A 15000-nucleotide genomic window follows, 5' to 3' on the forward strand; every position below is an offset into this window, starting at 1 on the left:
CAGTGAGAGTGACACTGAGACAGTGATGTGTGATGTTGTCATGGTTGTTCAAGTAGTTTGTTGATGGAGTGGTGAGAGAGGTAAATACTCGAGTGCTTGATCGACTATTGAAACTGATAGACGAGAGTGATCGAGAATGGGATGTAAATCAGTTGTCGTTTGTGGATGATACTGTACTGGTTGAAGACTCAGAAGAGAAGCTTGGTCGATAAGTGACAGAGTTTTGAAGGGCATGTGAGAGAAGGATGTTGACTGTTAATGTGGGTATGGGTAAGGTTCTGAAGTGCACGAGAAGGGAGGGTGGCGCAAAGTTAAATATCATGTTGAATGGAAAAATAATCGAGGAAGTAGACCAGTTTAAGTACTTTGGGTCTGTTATTGCAGAAAATGGCAGAGTGGAAGCAGACGTAAGTAAGAGAGTGAATGAAGGATATAAATTGTTGGGGGCAGTGAAGGGAGTGGTAAGGAATAGAGGGTGATGAATGAATGTAAAGAGAGTTCTATATGAGAAAGTGAATGTACCAACTGTGATGTATGGATTAGAATTGTGGAGGATGAAAGTGACGGAGAGATAGAAATTGAATGCGTTCTATAAATCAACTTGTTTTAACCGCACTTGATATTACTCTTACTAATAGTTTATTTCCAAACTATTCCCTACGATTAATAGCTAGGTAACTGCCCTCACTCTTATTTCACCTACAATTCTTATCAGATAAAAATGACCCATGTATTTCTTTAAATAAAAAGATTTAAAAGCTCCATTTATTTGTATTTGTATCAGAAGATTTAAAAGTTTTTATTTTTTTCATATTTCTATTAAAATAATAAAAAGTTCCATTCATTCCTCCATATTTCTTTACGAATATTTAAAAGTTACATTTATTTTCTATCCGATGATTTAAAAGTTCAATTTATTGCATCCCATTTCTATCCGAAGATATGAAACGTTTGATCACCGTCTGAAAAAAGTACCCTGACTTCCATCGGGGAAAAAGTCATTCTTCTTTGATGGATGAAATAATGAAGATTATTCTCTTCCCTTTCACATCTGTCTTTCGGGGAAGACGTTCGGATGATATAAATCTCACTTCTCATCAATATTATAAACTATTACGCCAATTCTCCGTGTGACGGGTTACAGGATTTCATATACAATTTTGGTTTGATAAATAAAAAGAAAAGAATTTATATTTCATCATAATTTTATTTTTTATAGGGTAGAGCTTACATTTCAGAGATGATTTAGTTCGAGTCTTTTCTTTGTCGTTGCCTATTTGTAATTATTTCGCCTTGTTAATAATATGCATTTATAATCAAAGCAGTAGATGATTAAAGGTATAGTTTCCCACGGGAATTTCTGGTATACCTTGTTCTAAGGAAGTGCACCCTCTCACGCCGTTACTGTGTGTCGAGGTCCTGGGTTTAGCCATGCTCACCACCTTTGCCATGTCTTCCTACGCTATCAGTTTGGTTACTCGCCGTGAAGTAAGGATGTGACAGGGTGCAGTTCTTAGGAGTGATATGTGCCAGGAACTCCTGTGTCCAACTGTAACATATGGGAAGAGGTGTTTGCAAGAGCAGTTGTAATACTGAGTAAAATACAAAACATCATGATCTTTTGTAACAACGTAAACTTATAAAAATAATCGCTAAGTAAGTTAACGAATTAAATTTTTACCTCCCCAAAAAAGCCAAATATGATCATTTGGGGTTAACTACTGCACTGTAATTGTCCAGTTCCTAAATTCCACTTGGTAAGGGTAGATGAAACTCTTTAGGGTAAGCAGATCTTCTAGGGGAAGGGAACTGCAAAATCAAACCATTGTTCTTGGTCATTTGTAAGATTTCTCCTGTTTGAGGGTACACTCGGGAATACCATTCTATTACTTTATTTCTTTTTTAATATCAACTACAACACCAACTACAACAACCATAAGAACAACAACAAACAATAATAATAATAATAATAATAATAATAATAATAATAATAATAATAATAATAATAATAATAATAATAATACAGTGTTAAGTTTGCAAATCAGCTGTGGTATCACACAGTATTAAAAAACCTATAATTTTATTTTCTCCCTTTGGTCTGTTTATTGATTGATATCATAAGTATATGTGCACAGGAACTGATATACTTTAATCTAAGTATATACCCATTTCTGATTGTCGGATGTGTCCCCTGAAACTCCCTGGATGGCCATAGATTTAACCTTTCTTCACATTTGAGAGATACAATGCTTAGTTCAATGTAGTTCCCTTCAGTATATCATTGGCAATATACCTAACTGAAACCGTAATTTATTGTGACTTTTTAACATTGAGGAAAACTCCATGCTTTTACAAAGTTGTAATACTTGTTGCATCTCTCCAAGACTGGCATGGTCGAATTTGGTGGTCTCACATTAGGCCCAAACCTCTTTTAATTACTCAGGGTCCTTCATTGCGCAAGACCTAAAAAAAAAAAAAATAATAATGATAATAATAAATTCAAATACCCATCAAATATCCACTAGAATCAATTTCCATTCATCATAAAGTTTGCCTTGGTTTCTTTTGTCGTGTGAATTCAATAATTCTTTTTATTTGAGTATATATATCTGCTGTCATTTAATTCTATGTCCTGTAGAAGGATTAACCTCTTAAACCTACGATATTCATGAGGATGAGTGAAATCAAAGATTTTGCTAAGGGTATGTATTCACACTGTCGTCGTATGATTATTTGTCTGTGAGAAACTAAACACAAAAACTACTGTACCGATTCTGACCAATCATGGTAGTCCTAATGGGTATGAATCAATATGAATCTGTAAAGTTTTGGATAAAGTATATTAAAATACAAGTATGCAGCTTTACTTTTAAAAATAATGACAATGCAAAGTAAATGACAAACAATTTTTTTGTTTACTTTTTATTTGTGAAAACTATTAAGCCAGAAAAATACAGAACCAATTTCAACGACACTTGGTGGACCTGCAGGGGATAATCCAATAACAACTCCATTAAATTTCGAAGCAAATACATCGAAGTACAATTAAGCATTGGAGTTCAGAACAAAGAAAAACTGCTTGGCATGGCGAAGGCATGCTCTCTACTGAGTACCCCTATAGATGGCCATATTATGATGACTTGTAATTAGATAAGATTTATTTTGAGATTTAAAACATTTATTTCAGCTTTTGATCAATGCAGTACTATTTTTAAGTAGTAATAAGGATATTAAGTTGAAACCTCATTTCATTTTAATTGATTCTTTATTTAATATTGAATTAATCGTGTAAACTATCGTTTGCTTGTAGAGAAATTGTCAGAAGAGTAGTCTTTTATTTACCCTCTACATGCCTTTTTGCCAAATATTGCACACCTTCAAAACTACATTTTCTGTCACAAAATCGTTCATTTGAAATAAAGAAATGCACCTGTAAATTATATGGAATTTGGTGTATGTTTCTTTTCTTTGTAAATACTATTTAAAATGCTAATCCCTTTTAACATGGAGTTTTAGATTTAATTTTACATCCCTAGCTTAAAAGCCTTATTTTTAATATGACTATGTGCATCTCTCTCTCTCTCTCTCTCTCTCTCTCTCTCTCTCTCTCTCTCTCTCTCTCTCTTATATATATATATATATATATATATATATATATATATATCATCATCAATAGATTTTGGTAGTCAACTGGAGGATAAAGGCCTTAGGCATATCCTTCCACTCTCGTGTATGTATTGTCTTTCTGTGCTATTCCTTGCCTTCTTCTGCTTCGTTCGTAAAATCTATGGACCCATTTTGTTATTCTAATTGTCCATCTCTTATCTATCATTCACATTATATATCCTGCCCACGTCTATTTATTTTTCTTACTTGTTAGAATATCCATGATGCTCTCTTTTTTACTATTTGTGTTATGCTGTGAACGAAGTTGTTCTTTAACTGGTAAAATAAAAGTTCAAGATGCCTAGATACACGAGGACTAACATAGCAGACACTGCTGCTGCAGGAGATGAAAACAAAGGAGCAGTTAATTATAGTGCTCTCGATGAAGGATATAGACAAGAACAACGAACATAGGACTTAGAAAATAGATTACATAATCTAGCCGAGTTAAGGAACAGATTCTTAGTTGAATGAGATGAGGAGCGGCGCGCAACCACAGCATATCCGACGTACTTAAACGAAGTTCAAACCCACACAAGTATAAGCACACATGCACAGCCGAGTGAAGATACATAAGACGTTGTAGTTTGAAATTGCCAGAACTTCAGGCAAGTGTTAAGCCTTTTGATGATCAACAGCCTAATGAAGGGTTTCAATCGATCGAAGAGTTTTTGAGAGACAGAAAGATAAAAAACAATTCAAGTAATTAGGGTGCTGAAGGATGTTCTGGCAATGAAGGAAATGTGTTGTCCACAAGGCAGTTTAAAACGTTATCCCTTTGAAGGCTTCGTTCTTAAATCTAAAAAAATAATTTTAAGATCGTTTCATTATCATACCATGACTAATGTCCATATAGTAACACCGATCTCACTAAACTGATATATAGTCGGTTTTTTATAGGTAATTTCAGTCGATTTGATTTCCAAATTTTACTTAGCCTAGCCATTGTCTGCTTTGCATTTTTTAATCTTTCGTTCAACTCTAATTCTAAAGACCCTGTATTGGAGATCATAGTTCATAAATACTTGAAGGATTCTACCTTGATAATCCTTAACCCTTCCAATGATATTTCATCTTCCATTGCATATTCCGTTCTCATCATATCTGTCTTTCTTCTATTCTATCTTCAGCTCAACCTCGTGTGATATAGCATGTATTCTGGTAAGTACGCATTGCAAATCCTGTGGTGTTCTGCTAACAAGGAAAACCTCATCAGCATACTCTAGGCCTGCTAAATTCCTATCACCAATGCAGTCCAATCCTTTTCCCCCGTCTACGTATCACAAAATCCATTAAGGATAAACAACAGAGGTGACATCACATTCCCATGGAGTACTCCGCTTTCACTGGAAATTCATTTTATTAGAATCCATTAACATTAACTTTGCACCTGCTATGGTCATGTATAGACTTAATTAAATTCACATATCTAAGAGGAATTTCATAATGCCGTAGAACTCTCCATAGAATTAGCCGGTGTAAACTATCAAAGGCTTTTTCATTGTCCGAAAAGACCATTAAAAGTTGATTTCTATATTCTAAGAATTGCTGTACAACATGTCTCAAAATAAAATGTTTGTTCATCTCTCAGCTTTTCATCAATTTTTCTCTCCACTCTCTTTAGAATAAGCATACCATATATTTTCATAACAGCTAACGTAAGTGTTATGCCTCTTTAATTATTGCAATAAGCCAGGTCTCCCTCCCCCTTTTTTTTTCTTTTTCTTCCCTTTCTTACCAACACCAGCAACTCCCATTCGTCAGGTTTTGCCTGTCTATGCAACATTCTACAATATAATCTGTAAGTACTCTGTGAGTCGCTTCATTTTCGGCCAGTATCTTCTTGGCAGTTAATCCATCGTATCCATCATATGTGTGTATACATACATACATACACACACACACACACACACACACACACATATATATATATATATATATATATATACAGGCACTTACTCTTTGTTATATAGGGGAGGTATCTTGACATAGCCATCCAAGCCACGAGACATCAAATTCATCTCCAGACATCATCAGACGACTTAATAATAATAATCATCCATAAGTACATCAATTATAACCGTGCTCCTTCCTACCTCTCCCGACTCTCCACTTACAGGAATGACAGCATTCACGTAGCCCAAGACTTCCCCTTTTCCTCTATGTATCTCATTCACTCTCTGATTCATCCATTATTTCTCTTCCTTGGTCAATTACTTTACCATATCCAATCCAGCCGTCCCGACATTCATTCCTCCAGGATACAAGCAAACAGCCTCTATTTTCGTGGTGGGAGTGATGAAGTTTGTTGCTTTCTTGCCAGGTTACTAGAAGTTTCATGGCGGGACTCGGGGCTTTGTGTTTGTTGTTTATTGAAGTGATAGTTATTTAGGCTTATGTCTCTTTTTCTGGGTAGGTGTTATGTGTTATTATCAGTTATGCATTTCTATGTCACTTATTTAAATTTAACCATATTCACACACATGTGCTATGTATAATATATATATATATATATATATATGTATACTTATATATATACATATATATATAAATATATATATGTACATATATATATATATATATGTATATATATATATATATATATATAAATATATATTTATATATATATATATATATATATGTATACTTATATATATATATATATATATATATATATATATATATATATATATATAATACATATATATATATATATATATATATGTATTTATATATATATATATATATATATATGTATATATATGTATATATGGAAGATATACATAATAAACCCATGACCCAAGGGATCATTGGAGAAGTTAGGAGTGTGTGAACGTCAAGTCATAACAGGATGCGAATGTCAAGACCAAGCTAAATCATTGCCATGTAACATTTTGTATGAAGAGTAAACACAACACAAGCATTCCGTGAGACACAGTTGTCTTATTTGATCTTTGCACGGAAACAGATGTGTCCCGGTAGTAATCTTGTGTAATCATAATTGTGATAAATGCTGAGATAACTCATACAACGTTATCACTTAAACTTATATTTTTGTCAGTTGAATTTTCAATTGTCATACGGAATGGTCATCCGACCAAACCATCCATATTCCTGTGATGGAGCTACTAATAAACTGTTCAAAAGTTAACTTACATAGACTTATTCAGAAGAAGTAACCTACAAGTCTAACAAAATATATATCACATTGAAGAGACATGAGATAGAACACTAATGTGTGTTTATAACAGTACTACACAATTGGTGGCAGCGATTCAACTTTAGGAACCAGCGATTCAACTTTAAGAACCAGCGATTCAACTTTAAGAATCAGCGATTCAACTTTAAGAACCAGCGATTTAAACTGTAATACTTAGCAGTTACAACGGTAATGAATCTACAATTTCGACAAAATATCTACGCCCACCGAAGAAATGAACCCATCGAACATCAACTATAAATATTATACAAACTGAGGACCAGGATCTTCAATCAACATCTTAAGAAGACGAAGGAATGGCATTCAACTTCATCAACGTTTACTAAAACATTCAAGAATCATATCCTGGAAATAACAAAGTTAACAATACGATGGGATATCAAATCGAAAACATTCAACCAAAACAGCTAAACTCTCACAAACCAGAGAGAGAGAGAGGAAATGACGACATCGACCATTGCCCATATATGCTGAAAAGCTAAGTACATTTATTTATTCATTCAGTTTTAGGCAGTGAAGTGTTTGTTGTCACGAGTCGATCGTCCATTATTGCTGGAGTGAGTTATTTGCAAATCTTAATTTTTTCCCTCATTAAAGGAAACTGTATTCAACTTCAAATTCTCGTCTAGATTTTTTTTTTCTCTGTGCTAATTCCATTTTCTTTCAGAAGTTCTGGGGAAATATCTTTATAATAATATCATTGTTTTGGGGGATTGTGTTATAATCTGCAATATATCTTTATTGTAGAGTGCTTATGCGTTTACGCAGTGGACGTCTATATTAATATAGAGATTTTGATAGGATTGCAAGGAATCATAGAGATAAAAAAAAAGTAAAGTAAACATGACGCCTCCTTTGAATCCCAGTAACCCCACCCCCGGACCAAGTAACCCCATCCCCGCTCCGTAGTAACCCTAGTAAGTGCTCGTTCAGCTATCCTTCCTTTTCAAGGTCGGGTCAATGGGTTCTTACCTCAGAATGCCGAGTCTTGGATTTCATCAGTTGACACTCACTTAAATGCTAAACATATCATAGACCCATTTGTACAATGACAAGAAGCTAAAAGTTTTATAGACTTTTCTAAATGAGATGCAAGTGCGTATCTGAGGGGAGTTTCTTTTCAAGAGGCAGTTACATGGGACGATTTCAAAGTTAGGCTACGTGCGATCTATAGCAGTGAGGATGCCTTAGATGTAGTTTTAACATTAAGAAATACACTTAATCAAGCCACTATGACTCGGCTTCATGTTATAGAGAGAGCAGCTCTCATTGCCGATAGGCTTAACGAATATCAGGATATTTTAGGTAATTCCACATGGGTTACTGGAGATAACATCGCCGTGAAAGATTTCTTACGATTAATGAATTTAACTTGCATGACACTTATGTTGCCAGAAGCTTTAGGGCGGTGTTTTTTATAAAAGTTAACGCCCGAAAGTACAGAATTAAATGTATATAAACAGATAAAGAAACACATGTCTAAGTGTACTGATCTTGATCCTTGTTTACACAAGTTTTTGCAAAAAATGAAACTAAGCCCCAACATGTAAACATAGTTAATAACAATAATCAAGTCGCAGGAATTACGTGTTATAATTACAAACGTCAAGGTCACTTGATTGCAGACTGCAGATCGAGATTCTGTTCAATACATAATAGTTCAACTCATTCATATATTCAATGCTACTCGCGTAATCAACAACAGAATCAAAGAAACACACAGTCAGTCAATTCCCTATGGAAATAAAAAGAAAAATCCTCAGTTCAATAAGAAGAAACAGCCAAACGTCAATGCAGTTCCAAATAAAAAACAAACAAATAGTGCTTCAAATAACTCTGATCCTGGGCCGTCTATCCAGAACTCGCAAGGTTAGACTAATTTTTAGAATGTGTAGAGCAAAGCAAATACCACATAATGGGTAGGCTCCACCTTGTAGGGGTGCCAATCGTAAAAAATATTTCCCAGAAATACACTAATCAAGACACGCTAATTAAATTTTCAGGCATTATTAGCAATATAATAAGGCATATCCTCTGTAAGTTTTATCAGCCTACAGGAAAAATAAAGGATTTTATGAATAAAAATTTGAAAATCGGAGCCAGCGACTTAAATGTTATTTGGTGACCGGAGAGAAACTACTGTCTTGAATTGAAATTCGGTCTGTAGGCATGTTTGTTTTACCACCTGGAACATGCACACAACGTTTTATCAAAATCGAACAGTAAATAAGCACACAGCAAGAAAAAAACGAGCAATAACCCAAGCCGATGATGGAGCGAAACCTAGAAATAAATATTCACCAAAAATTAAAATCTAGATTTAGGGACAAAACCTTCTGTGTGTTTGTATGTATTATGTCACTTGATAGCCTAAAACATCTAAATATTATATTACTTAAGGCATAAGAGCAGGACAAGCAAAGAAATACACCCCTCTCCGGAAAAAAAAACAGAGAAAAAGCTATTTTTTTTCTGATGACACAGAGATGGGAGATAGTCTCATAGTCACCCCTGAACTAATTTTCTTTGATGAAACTGATATTAGAAAACGACTTTGACCAATTTTTGAGAGGTAAACTATAAAAATTAGACAATTACTAATGATATACCATGGGGGGCATTATAGAGGCTGAAGATGAATTCTACACATATCACGGCCTTCTGATAGGCAAAAGGAAGACTTTTAGCAAAGAAAAAAAAAGAAATTGGCAAAAATCAGCCCTCCAAGGTAGAGCCTACCCTTATTAACTCCAAAGGGGGAGAGAGTGATGTTGGGTCATTCGTATCAACATCAGTAGTATCAAATAATCCATTTAATGTTTTATCAGATCATTGCGAGGCAATAGATTTTCCTATGAAACACACGGCCGAATCAAATAAATCAGTGCAGGCTCCCGTAGATTTGCAAAAAATTCACACAATAATAAGCCAAAATGAGTTACGACCAACATTATATGCTGTAAATTCAAAACACCGATCCTTTACATTATTTTTTTACTCTGGTAGTCCACGTAATATCATGGATTTGAGGACTCATCACTTGTTATTTTCGAACTTCCCTATAGAGAAGTCCGGAGTATAGTAAATAAAGAATTAAATGTAATAGGCGTAATTCATGTTCAGTACAAGGTCGGTAAGCGCACGTTTGCCAATACCTTTGTTGTTGTACAAAACATAGATATGTATCGAGCTGTAATTATAGGATACCCGTCTATGGACAATCAAAACATTATCTTAGCCCCTGCCAAACACGGCGTGTATATTAAAGGAAAATTCTATAAGTTTTCTAATACCTTAAAATCAGTTTTGGATAAAATGGAGATGACAAATAAAACAATAACGTACGTTGAAGAGTCAATCACTTCTCTCATTAATAAAGAAATAATATCCGCGACCCAACAGAATTCTCGTTCACCTCTAACATCATCTTGCACGCAATCTATCGAGCCGAACGTAACTTCGAATATAATAGTGTGAGTAAAGAAAACGTTGCCGGAACCTGAAATATTAATCCTTTCCGACACTTTGGATACTAACGGATTGTCCATCACACAAGCTATTTATACAGTTGGGTCATAACAACAATGTAATATTGAAGTCTGTAATCATTTAAATACCACTTTAGTAATTCACAAAAATCAACATATCTTGGATGTAGAAGTTTATAAACATCGTATTCTTACCGTCGCTGAGATCAATCGTGCTCAATCAGTTGCGGATGAATCCTTTTGCAATCTATTAAAAATAAAATCAATAAAGGCATTCAAGAAGAAGAAATTCAGCAGAAATTTTTTGGACTTTTAACTGAATATCATGATATTTTTTCCACTACTGATGGATCCTTAGGAAAAACAGATGTTATCGAACATCAAATAAGGTTAAAAGACAAGCAGAGAATTATCTATGTACCCTCGTACAGACTCCCTATGAAATTCCAGAATGAGATAAATGATAAAGTAGGTAAAATGCTAGAAGAAGGAGTCATTAGGAAATCGAACAGCCCTCTTAATTTTCCATTAATAGTTGTACCGAAAAAAGATCGAACATAGCGTATCTGCGTAGACTTCCGTCGCTTAAATGAGGAAACAATCCCTGATCGATTCCCAGTGCCATGTACTAACGATATTTTATCTTTGTTAGGTCAGAATAAATATTTTACCAGTTTAGACTTACTTAAAGGCTTTCACCAGATATCATTAGAAGAAGATAGTATCCCATACACTGCCTTCAGCGCAGCCAGGGGACATTATGAATTTTTGCTGATGCCATTTAGTTTACTTTGTGGTCCCATAACATTTACTAGAATGATTAACAAAATGTTTGGAGACTTACTAGGGGATATATTGCATGCCTATATGGACGACTTTGTAATCTTTCCTAATACCTTAGAAGAACATTTACGTAAACTAGAACTAGTACTACAGAGATGAAGATAGCATAACTTAACGGTAAAAATTAGTAAGTGTGAATTCTTCAAGACAGAATTAGTCTATCTAGTTTTTACGGTGTCTAGCCAAGGTCTTAAAGTAGTCCACGATAAGGTGTCGGCTATCCGAAACTTCCCGATACCTACAAATGTCAAGGGAATACACCAATTTCTGGGGTTTAGTGGATATTACAGGAGTTTTATACGCAATTCTTTAATAATAGCCGCTCCCCTAACTGATCTTACGAAGAAGGGTGTATATTTCATATGGTCTCAGCAGCATCAACAGGCGTTTAATACCTTGAAAGATGAACTTTGTAGTTCTCCTATCTTAAAATTTCCCGACTTCGGTAAGGAATTCTTCATTGCAACAGCCGCCTCAGACTTAGGAGTAGGTGGGGTATTGCTTCAACAATATGACAAACAGTTTTTCCCGATAGCTTTTTATTCACGAAAACTGAGAACTTCCGAAAGTAAGTATGCAGTAATAGACAAGGGAGGGCTAGCTATTGTTAATTCACTATTGCATTTTAAGTTCATAATATACGGTCATCCCGTCAAGGTTCTTACTGATCATAAACCCCTAACCGGCTTCTTTAAAGGCTTTAGTCACAGCCCCAAACGAACTCGGTGACATTTGATCATCCAAGACTTTGGTGTGAGAATCGGGTATTTACCAGGGAAACCAAATATCATTGCTGATGCATTATCACACAACCCCGTGTCATCTTGTACGGAACCATTAGCTGAATTAATAGATATATCAACATCCATGCCTATTGTTAAAACTGTATCTGAACAGAAAGATCTGGGCTGGAGTGCGGAATTATTACAGACTGAGCAAAGAAAAGATCAGAAATTAGAAAAAATCATAAATGCTTTGGAAGGAAATCCTAAGGAAAAGTAATATATAAAGTATACGCAGCAGAATTATATAATCAAGGACAATATTCTGTTTAGATACGTGACAAGGAAAACCCGCAATACACCACAAGTGACTAACGACCAGGTAGTGGTACCAATCTCACTTATATCCACTGTCCTAATTTGGTTGCATACAAATCCATTGCATGGACACCCAGGGCTTTCCATAATGTCACAGAAAGCCAGATCATTGTTTTATTGGCATAAAATGCTTACAGATATAAAAAAAAACATATAGCTGATTGTCGCTCTTGTCAGGAAAACAAAGGGCACACGAAAACACCTGTCAGCCTAGGGGCTTATCCCGTGCCCAATCAACCCTTTGAAAGAATACATTTCGATTTATTAACAGGATTTTACGAGTCAGAGAGAGGAAATAAGCACCTCTTAGTAATTGTAGATGCTTTGACTCGATATACAGAACTGATAGCGCTTAAAAACTAAAACTGTGATTGAATGCGCTAGGAAGTTTACGAGTGTTACATTTGTAAACATGGAATTCCACACAGGATAATCTCAGACTCGGGTGGAAAATTTAATAATAATTTCCTTAACTCATTGTGTGAATTCCTTAGCATAAAGAAAATCAATACCATGATCTATCACCCAGAGTCGAATGGGCTAGTTGAAAGAGCGAATAGGAAGGTTTTAAACATATCAAGATTAACACTAGGGGGATCAGACCCCAACTGGGATATTGCAATACATGCGGTACTAAGTACTCTGAATCACTCATATCATGTATCAAATAAAATGTCGCCGCACGAGGCATTGTATGGTACCCCAGTTAGAACGCCTTTCCATGTATTAACACCTACAACTAATTTATCAAATCCTTTAAAAGAATGTATAAATGCAAGCAAAAGTCGTTTTGATATCCTTTGACAGAATTTAGAAGAATCACAAATAATAATGAAAAGGAATCATGATAAAATAGCAAAGCCAACTAAAACATATACCGTGGGTTATAATGTATACATACAGGTAAATGTACGTAAAGGACTCGATTACAAACTAACACCTAAGTTTCAAGGCCCATTTAACATTTTGGAAACATTAACAGCCAATAGATTTAGAGTTCAAAACGTATCCTAACCCACTGATGAGAGAATTGTACCATTGGGTCACATAAGAAATTAGAATAATAGAGAAGGCAGTGAGGGAATTTTTCTTTATCTATGAAACTTGTATGATATTTGTATGTTAAAATATTTTTTCTTCTTAATACAGGAGTAATTACATATATTTTTCTTATTGCAGGTTTCCAAGATGAAGTTTTTATTGTTAGGAGCGATATTGTTGGCTCAGACATTTTTCTTATGTGGGATGAGCCCTAAAACTAAAAGTATAGATTTTAAATATGGTACTATAGTGGAGAGAACAGAAGACGTTTTTATTACTGCAAGCAATATAATTATAGAAGTAAACATGCAAGCTATTTTTCCCCCAGAGAATGACGTCACTAGCTTAAAGAGCGACATTTCAAGGTTTGTTGCTTCATTAAATGAGATGCATAAACGACATTTTCCTTTTAATACAGAGAGTTCGCTTGCACCGACACTAAGCGTAGCAGAAATTCTATCACAAGATTTGCAAAATAAGACTAACGAGGCAGAATCTTTGGCTCTTGACCTTCTGATGTGGACAGTAAGACTCACTAACCATGAAAGACGTAACCCATTTATTTTTGCTGCACTAGACATCTTTGGATCTGTTGCAAGTTTAGGCTTAGGGATTTCAAATCGTCTTAAAATTAGAAATCAAAATAAGAAAATTGAGTTTTTAGAATTTGAAAACGAATTAGTTTTATCAGAACTAAGGAATCAATTAACATCAATTAATCAAATTATTAGTTTGGTGAATGAACATTCTAGTAATATCAGTCAGATTATGGAAGCGCAAGACTTGCTGGCAACGTTAATGTATTATAATTCAAAAATAGATCATATCCGTACTAAAATTGCACATTTCATTGAGAAATCAAAAAGACTATGTGGAAGCTATTATGTTAGCAACTAAAGGTGTTCTATCACCACATCTGTTGCCAATAAAAGACCTAACGTTAATTTTGGAGAACGGACGGGAGAAAATAGGTTATATTCCTTTGTTAGACGGCCATAGGGTAGAATTTTATATAGCCTAATTACAGTAAGCGTTGCAAATTACAGGATTATGATTACAGTTCCCTTTGATTCTTCCGATGCCTGGCAATCATACAAGATATCACCATTCTCGGCTTTCATGACAAATAACTCAAGTCCAGTAATATCCAGTTTGACAAGACATATATGATTTCCCCGGATAAGGAAACATATACGGTCATTAAAGACTTAGATAAATTAACTCACTGTTCAGATGCAATGAATAAAAAAGTATGTACAGCTGACTCCTTTGAATTCCATAGAAAATCAATGGATTGATGCGAGTTAGGTATAGTGCTAAACGGTGCTTTCTCCCATACATATGAAAATTGTCTGAAATAGATTTATCCTTTTGACGATAATAAGTTTAATTGCAGACTGAACAACGGCTCGTGGATACGATACGATACGACAAGGCCGGCTTCAATGTATCATGCCCGGACGGATCCACGTCCTATTCCCAAATCTTCATTGCAGCAGATGGCTGCATCGGTACCTCCACAAATTACTAGGTCCAAGGAATTAACACTATCATCAGAGAACGGGCTTACTTCGCAAATTTCACGTGGACCACTACAATCCCATCTTTACCACTCCCATACAAAGCATGAGTGGCTAAGCGG

General features: G+C 34.9%; 1 protein-coding gene across 1 annotated transcript in view; it reads left to right on the top strand.

Annotated features, from left to right (window-relative positions):
- The first annotated feature begins 245 nt into the window (after positions 1 to 245).
- The window catches only part of LOC137622486 (mucin-22-like), a 28880-nt gene continuing 14125 nt past the window's right edge, over positions 246 to 15000 (top strand). The window contains exons 1-4 of the mRNA XM_068353091.1: positions 246 to 407; positions 1381 to 1488; positions 13497 to 13581; positions 13777 to 13883. Of these exons, the coding sequence (XP_068209192.1) occupies positions 246 to 407; positions 1381 to 1488; positions 13497 to 13581; positions 13777 to 13883 (462 nt within the window). The remainder of the gene's footprint in view (positions 408 to 1380; positions 1489 to 13496; positions 13582 to 13776; positions 13884 to 15000) is intronic.

Source organism: Palaemon carinicauda, chromosome 29, assembly GCF_036898095.1.
Source record: "Palaemon carinicauda isolate YSFRI2023 chromosome 29, ASM3689809v2, whole genome shotgun sequence".
In the NCBI taxonomy this organism is placed as follows: domain Eukaryota; kingdom Metazoa; phylum Arthropoda; class Malacostraca; order Decapoda; family Palaemonidae; genus Palaemon; species Palaemon carinicauda.